This window comes from Montipora foliosa, unplaced genomic scaffold, assembly GCF_036669935.1.
Source record: "Montipora foliosa isolate CH-2021 unplaced genomic scaffold, ASM3666993v2 scaffold_386, whole genome shotgun sequence".
NCBI classification, from domain to species: Eukaryota; Metazoa; Cnidaria; class Anthozoa; order Scleractinia; family Acroporidae; genus Montipora; species Montipora foliosa.
In genome coordinates this window covers 115,001-123,649 of record NW_027179686.1, presented here as the reverse complement: position 1 = coordinate 123,649, position 8,649 = coordinate 115,001, and the positions used below count along the sequence as shown (strand labels likewise).

The window sequence follows — 8,649 nt, the reverse complement described above, 5'->3', positions numbered from 1 at the left end:
GCTGAACAAAGTGGAAGCGCCGGATCTTGGGAGAGCTAACCAGCAAATAATTTTAAATAATACTGCAAGGCTGATTGTACGGCTGTGATGAGATATATATTTTCATTTAAAAATATTTCATCAGGCACTGCCTGTCTTCTTCAGCGTGTTAAATGATTTGCCGTTACATTTAACTCCCTGAAGAAGTCAGGCCCTGACTCACGGAAAATTGGTAAATAAAAAAAAGATATCTCCTCACAGCCGTACAACCAGCCTCCAGTATCATTTTGTTTTACATCCCCATTAGTACATTAATAGGAAGTATCCCCTCCCCGGAAATCTATCATTCGAAGGGTAGTCCCTGTAAACTTGAACAGAAGTTCAAGTTATAGACCTTTTTGGCGTCCACATTTTGCTTTCCCAATTCAGACCACGCGCTATCCTCAAGGAAAAATTCCTTATTCGTTAATACGGGCGTACACAGTCACAGACTTAGCACACGATTTCATACTGAGAACTGACAAAATGTCCAAGCTAAAAAGGTATATTCTTGCCAATTATCCGCTGGATTGAAATATGCGCGCATCGCTGAGCGCAATAATGCGAGCAGTATCCCGGATGACCGTCATCTGCGCTTTCAGAGTAAAATCTAATAGCATTTCCGGTCTTCATGAATCCAGGTGCATCCTTGTACTTAGTTTTGTACCCAAAACACTCTTGGATCTCATACATTACAAAGTACTTTTCCTTGAAATCCTTGCTTGCCCTTTTCCAGTCATAAACGGAAGAAAGCCACCTAAAGTGCACTTTCCTTCGAAACATCTCGTCTGAAACAAGCTGCTGTCATCCTCGGCACACCACGCTTAGAGTTAAAATGGCAGCATCTCCCTCACTGTCGCAGACAAGCTGCAGGATCTCTACTAACAGTTCGTCTGGAAGACAGGAAACGTCTAGAGAAACAGTTTCAATAGAATCAATGTTCATGTCAGTTTACTGAATACGAATCAACATTAAACTGAAGGCGTAAAGTACACTTGCTTTTGTAGAGAAGAGCGCAAATAGACCAATTCGGCTAACTCAATGTTGTACCCAATTCAAATCTTTTGGGAATAAAACGTTTTGTTCCAAGTATTTCCATATCATTTAAATGTGAATGCTTCATTGTCATGCAAATTCAACACACAAAGAATCTTAACCCCGAAGGATTTGAATTGGGTACAACATTGAGTTAGCCGAATTGGTCTATTCATGCCATCGAATGTGGGTCAATACTAATATGCCTGCTACCCCATTTACACGATGTAACCTCGCTAGCTATGTGGTGTTTTGCAGAACATCCCGTCACCTGTTAACATCCTGGGGGTCTAAAGGTACAAGACAAACACAGGCTGTCCATTTACTTTCATGATCCAACAAGCTAGGCACAGGAAATCTTAAGTTATGTTTCGTAACAAGAAAACATGTGCCCACCCAGAAGGCCCTCACTGTTTTCATATTGTTTTTGCTACCTATTTCATTATCTATTTCATTGTCGAGGGCTGCAAAACCCATTTGATGTTGCATATTCACTCTCAGTCTTCGGCATAGCACACTGTTTGTGAGTTGGCCGCTAGAAGAAATTAATCATGAAACATGTTAATCTTAACAGTCCCTGTGATCTTGTATATTTTCAATCAAATGGCCTGCATTATGCTTTATGTACCAGTTCACGACACGCCTGTTTTCTGCTTGCTTTAAACCAGCGCAACTTTCGACCGACGAGATCGTCTAATGTCTTCTCTTTGAGATCTACTGGCCGGGAGAAAGACTGAGCGTATTGAACGCTTTGTAGGTGCACGCACTCGAAAGCTGGATGCCCGCTTTGTCTAGGAACTCTTGCTGCCTCTCTGCTTTCATCCAGCTCACATGCGCTAACTCCGGAATTGGCAGTTGCTTCATGGTTGCTGTGCTGGCAATGAATAGGGTGCGAAACGCCGCTGAAAGTACGACGTACCATAAAAATTCCCCTCCTGAAGTCTACGCACACAGCATTCAAATATCTGCTTGCTGTTATTGCTCCTTGTCTTTGTTTCATGTGCACTTGTCTGATGTGTCTCTGAAGAGAACGTGTATTGGCGTAAAGTTTGAAACACTCTGGGCATTTTTCATTTACTCCATGGTTGAGACTTTTGTTAGAAGCAGCATGGGCTTTTTCCTCCTTTTTGTCGCTGTTGGTCTTCAATAAATTGGAGTTCTTAGTTCTAGGAGCCTTTTACCTGTAGCTTCGTGCTGTATGAGGTGGGTCTGAAAGTCTTTGTTTCGATCAAACATCTGGGTGCAACGACAGCAATGCCAGTGACTTCTTTGTTTGAAGTCTTTCTTTACCTTTCCAGCCGTTGTGGAGCACTGCAAATTGCATCTCACCATAATTTTACTTGTCGTGACATATCTTTGTCAGTGTAATCCAGTATAAAATTGTTGTATTTTAAAGTAAACTTCTCACACTTATGAACTTTGAAAAAACTTTTCGGGCCTTAAAGGACATAGTCTGCGTCGCAGACGTAATCTAACCCCGGCTAGTAACGTCTAGGAAGTAGCACTGAGATCCTTGTTCTGGACCGCCAACGGACTCAACGAACAAGCGGGATCTTCCTTTAACCCGATTGGCTATTACCAGTCTTGTCGAAGACTTATTTTTCTTAAAAGACCAATCATGGCGCGTACTCAAATCCTGGTAAGCTGCTGGGGGCCCAGAACAAGGATTTCGGCGCTGGTCGCAGACGGATCTAACCAGAGGTTTGGTTTCGTCTGTGGCGCAGGCTATCAAGGACAATGCCTACCACTGTTACTGCGCATGCGTTCTGCGCATCTCGTGACACTAGGGTTTCCGGTAGCCTCGCAGCTCCTGCAAGGTCTCACCTGATTGGAGACCACCCTTGAGGTTTAACAAAAGAACAAATAACAGAAACAATGGCCCTTTTGTTTTAGGCCTAGGGTAACAGAAACAATGGCCCTTTTGTTTTAGGCCTAGGGTCCATTGTTTCTGTTATTTGTTCTTTTGTTAAACCTCAAAGGTGGTCTCCAATCAGGTGAGACCTTGTAAGAGCTGCGAGGTGACCCAGGGTTTCCTATGGGTGTTGCTTTCCAATATAGGAATATTTTTTGCGCGGTTTAAAACAATGCGGAGAAAGAAGAACTTAGCAAGAGCTCTTGGTATCCAAAAGGAAAATTGAGGTTTACAATGCATGCGTTAAGATATAGTTGAGTCTCAATTTGGAAAAGAAAACCATACATTGCTTTGTATTTTAAAACATTGTTGATTACTTATCTCCCAAAAAATGCGTGGTTAACCCCAATTTTCCTTTCGGGTTTCAATAACGCTTGTTAAGATTTGCTTTTTTAGCATACATCTGACTTAGTGGGCACCGTCCTTAAAACTGGCACATTGAATGTCCTTCTTTGTTGTGAAACGTTTTAAAGGTATCGACGAGATTGGTGTCAATAGCCACCTTCAAGCAATGGAATGAAAAAATGCAGGACACCCTTAACTCACCGACCCTACCAAAGCGTAGTCCCTATCGTTGTCACAGGGGCTAGCCCTGTCATAGACAATGTAACTTTCGAAGTCTATGCGTCCGAAGCAAATTTAAATTATACAGAAGCAGCAAAATATATAGTCACCCTCAATTGTACAAAAACATTCCACTTAACAGAAAGAAAGAGCTTTTTTATTTTAAAGCGGTGTTTGTCAGATTTGAATGTTAAAATTAAGCCCCTTTTGTATTCCGTTTGCCTTATTCGAAGGAAGAGAGGAAATGTTTCAACTAACAAGTAATGATTTGCATGAAAAATTGTAATCATTCAAGACTACTATTTCACTTGAGTCCCCAAAGAGACTCGCGTTGCAAATTGTCATGATTTAGTGTAAACAGTGCCCAGAAGTATTGATGCTCTTACCATAGCGGGATACTCTGTGATTCCAATGCTTATTCTTGCCTTTGTGCTTTTCTTCAATGACCTTGGGCAGAGATGACAATGGTAGAGCGAGCCACCACACAGTCAGTTTGTGTCTACACACCTTATGAATGTGTCTGGGCACCCCGAGTCGCCTGGAAGAATCGAGATATGCGCCTTGTCCTAAAGAAAATTACTGCGTGTCATGCCTTTCTACCTACTAATCACGAGCTTATAGTTAGTGTCCCTTTTTTACTTAGACTAAGTTTTTCATGACATCATGTCTGTTTGTTTCCTTAAAGTCCTCAGGGTAGGGCGTTGGCAAAATCCGCAACATGGAACATCGGAAAACATGGCTAATTATGATAATTGTTTGGCCATGGAAACAAATAATACCGTGACATTGACAAATGGATAACGACAATTAGTGACAACTATATTAATTACTTGAAATAAAAACTGTAGATAAGTAAAAAAATTGAAAATAAAAGTCAAAACAGACAGGCTAAGTTTTAAAGTAAGGAAGACTTCACTGCTACTTGCTGACCGCAATGAGTGGAGGAGCGAGTCCCTTTACCGCTAATTTTATCGCATAATTAATTTGTCATACAGAGAAGTAGACGAGGTGAAGTAAACTGCATCATAATGTCGTAAATAAGTTTTTTAAACATTAAATTAGTTAACTTAATTGTTCCTTGGAATTAAATTTTGGCAATTCTTGTTCTTAAATGATAGTTGTAGTCGGGGAACATAGCAGCTCCTCCCTTTAACTTTTGTATACGGTATACTCTGTTCTTGGCCAGTCGAAGGGGATTAAAGGTAACTTATATACAAAGGAAACTCATTTGTGTCATTTTTCGCGCCACAAGTGAGGCGCTTATTCGAGGGCGGCGCTTATTTAAACATTGTACCAGACAAATTTACTTTTTCTATATTTTTATTCAACAGTACACTTTCTATCTGTTAATTTTCCTCTGGACTGATACTAAACTGATAGTAAATTTAGAATTACGAGAGAAATTCACGCGGTGAAAAAAACCCGAGAGTTTCATGATAACGAGAGCGAAAATATCAGCAATGAGAGCGAACTCCTTTGTCGTTGTGGAACAATTTATAGCGTTTTTCCTGGTTATACGAAATTCCTCGAATAAGCGCCGCATCGGCGGTGCGGCGCTTATTAACTTTTTTGTCCCAGATGCGGCGCTTATTCGAGTAAATATGGTAGGTAAAGTCAAAGGTAAAGGTACACGTTATTTAACGTTGGACGTTCCTTTACTCTCCAGAGAGTATTCTCCCAGGCGACGGTGCGCTCAGTTTACCCCCCTCTTTCCATCAGTGCTGCGTTTCAAGGGTATTTTAAAGCTACCTAGGCAACACTGAAAGGAAAGAGGTCGAAACAAGGATGTGAGATCCGGCGATTGAACACGGGACCTGTTGCACCAAGACCGCGCACTAACCGACTGTGCCACCCTTGTACCTGTCCAGTAAATTCTTCTGGCGTTAGACAGAGCAAAATTATTCTCAGAACTGATAGGGTTAAAGGTACATGGTTCATTTAAAAGTGAAACCTGCATAGCTGGCAGTATGGTTGGCGCAAGAGGCAAATTAACGAGCGGCTCAGAGAATGGGCACTGCACCTCCCCATTCTTCATTTATAAATAATTAGGATAGTATGAGCACTCTTATTGGTCAATAGCTGCGTTTAGATGAGTATGTAAACATGGCTGTGGCATCTCACGAATTTTGATTGGTTGGTAGGAAATATAAGCGTGTGTCAAGAAAATCTGTTTCAATCAGAAAGTGAAAAAACCAGCATTTCCTTTATTTGTTGAATTATCTTGAAGGAATATTTTATAAAGGCAATAGGACTTTTTTCCGTGTTCCCATAGTCTCATCTAAACACTCGAGGGGTTGGGAGAATTCTTGACAGTTATGCGAACCCTTGACTTTGTCTCTGGTTTGCATAACTGTCTCGAATTCTCCCAACCCCTCGAGTGTTTATATCAGGCTACATTGTATGAATACACGGAAAACGTTTTCTATTGCTTAAGTGGCTTTGCACTAACAATACCGCCAGCTGCACAGGCTATTAAAACTGTTGTTACCCTTTGACCCCTGAACAAGCCCTAATTGACTGCGATGAAAACAAATACTGCCCCTAGACAAATTAAAAGCCACAAGGGTTTTTTTTGGTTATAAAACATTTCTATTGAGATGTTTTGATGAAAATGCTCTTACCGGTATTAAGTGCTAGTTTTATAGATGAAAATGAATACAACGTTTAAGGGTACCACATTGTATTTTTTGGTTGCAGCTGCAGCATTTATTCCAAGGCTGGAGCAATTTTAGGGAATTCTCTCCAAACATCCATATCATTGATACTAATTTTATGCCTGCAGCTGGAATATTGATATGACATACTTTTCATGCCAAGCAAATTGATTGCAATAACAGGAAATATTATTTTTAGATAACATGCTCATAGCAGTCGTTGTTGTCCTTGCTTAAGCTCCTGATTTTCTCGACAAGAGTCAAGTCCTCATTGTGTAGATTTTTGATTTAATACCTAAATGAAGTTTTGGTATAAACAGTATGCCAATGCACTCAGACAAAATAAAATTATGACATTTAAATATTGATAAATCACTTTATTATCCATTACAGCATGTGCATAAAAAGGGTTTGAACTAACTATACTAAGCTAAGAATAATAATTATTCCAACCTATCACAGACCCATTAAAACAAGTCAGCACCGAATGTCAGCGAATACATAAAACTGCGGCGGGTCTAAAACACAGGTCACATTCTACAGGTCACTTGTTGCAGGTCATTGCTTTACCTTTTTGAAAGTAACCCTAACCCTCAATTTGGCTAACCCTAGGCCTAATTAGGGTTTTTAGGCCTAGGGTTAGCCAAATTGAGGGTTTTGGGTCGATCACTTCTAAAAAGGTAAAACAGGGACCTGTGGCATGTGACCTGTGTTTTATACCCGCCGATAAAACTGTAAGTTAGCTAGGATTCACATTAAAGTACACACAGGTTGACTGCAGTCATGCAGCCAATGATGGTTTGATCATCACCTGTGGTTGAACATTAAATGAAATTCTATGCAACTTACAAAAAAAAATTGGAATCCAACTCGTCCAAAATTGTCTATACAAGCTGTTTTCACTTTAGTGGCTTCAGCATTATGCATATTGCCCTAGCTTGTTTTTTTTTGCATAGGACTTCATTGCAAAAATATCACTATTTGCTAGCTATTCCCACCTACACTAGGCTGTATTTCTCTTGCTCAAAATATACATGGCTGTGATTTTACAAAATTATACCTAAAATGTTACATAATTTTATAACTTTCAACAGTTAGTATGGGTGTAATCACATGATTTTTAGTGCAATATTAACCTTATGGTTACACATGTATGAAGGTTTTATATAATTACACTACAATTATTGTTTATGTACCTTTTTATCTATTTACTTACGTATCCACGACCCCACAAGCTGCATAGCTTAAAATACTTATGTTTGAATAAAGGTTTTACTTACTTACCTACTTACTTACGCATATTTTTTCAAAGATGAGAAAAATCATGTGATTACTTAATAATATGCATGAAAAATTCGAGATGGTTAAGCAGAAGCAATGCACGTATATCACACAAAAAATGCACCATTCAGGGTTCACGTTTGATTGACTATCTCTAACTTTCTTTACTCATTAACCAATCGCAAGCTTACTTGGTTTGTTACTTCTTTTTTGCATTGTTATTTCATTTCTTTTAGCCAATCGGAATGGAGAACTTTTTCATTGTACATGTATATTATGATTAGAGATGTAAAAGCCTTCATTCACAGATGTCAAAGCAACTTTTTACACACATGTAGTTATGTTGATTTTAGTAAATCTGAAGCAATTGCTAAATAAATCTGGTTTAATTCAAGAACTTCAGCCCATAAACTAGTAGTGAAATAACCTATAATAATCCATTATTTTAACTTACTTTAAGTGGCATACACGTAGTCTCTGCAAGTGTCTTGATTTAAAAAACCAGAGTGCCAATTGCATTTTTCCATAGTACTTAATAATTTTTTTGATTTTTTTGTACCAAGTCTGCACAACTTCAATTCAATTGAAGTATTAAGTGAAAGAGTAATTTTATAAAAAAAATTGACCTAGGAGTATTTTACTTTCCTCATCCACACATTCTTTATAGCAGTCTTAGACCAATATGATCACCAAAATAGTACTACAACCACCTAAGAGAAGAAAATAATAAATTATTGAATTAGACATGTGTAAGTATCAAATAACTACACGTATAATAGCGGAATAACCAGTTATATTTTAAGCATGATCACTTCCCTCACTCCAGGCCAATAGTGTAGTGAGTAAATGTTGTGGGTTCAAATCCTGATATATGATACTAGATACTTTTTATACTTCCAGTCAGCTCCTCAAATATTCAGAGGATCTTAATCTTTGTAATTATAATTAACAATTATTCCTCGAGCCCGAATGGGCTCTGAGTCAATAGCCCATGAGGCCGAAGGCCGAATGGGCTATTGACTCAGAGGCCATGAGGGCGAGAGGAATAATTGTTTTAGTAAAATCCAACTAGTTGGTCAAAAAAATATCGAGACAAAACATCTTTCGCTAGTTAAAGCTAGACTTTAATTGTTGTTTTGGTTTTCAAAGCCGGCGCTTTTCGCTACTAGTGGGCTATAACAAATA

General features: G+C 39.0%; 1 protein-coding gene across 2 annotated transcripts in view; it reads right to left on the bottom strand.

The window, feature by feature from the left end:
* Window positions 1-5,927: 5,927 nt before the first annotated feature.
* The window catches only part of LOC137987742 (uncharacterized), a 22,130-nt gene continuing 19,408 nt past the window's right edge, over window positions 5,928-8,649 (bottom strand). The window contains exon 6 of one of the 2 annotated variants that reach the window (XM_068833813.1): window positions 5,928-8,174. In XM_068833813.1, the coding sequence (XP_068689914.1) occupies window positions 8,151-8,174 (24 nt within the window). In that variant the 3' untranslated portion in view covers window positions 5,928-8,150. The remainder of the gene's footprint in view (window positions 8,175-8,649) is intronic. The other variant, XM_068833812.1, reaches the window with a different exon arrangement.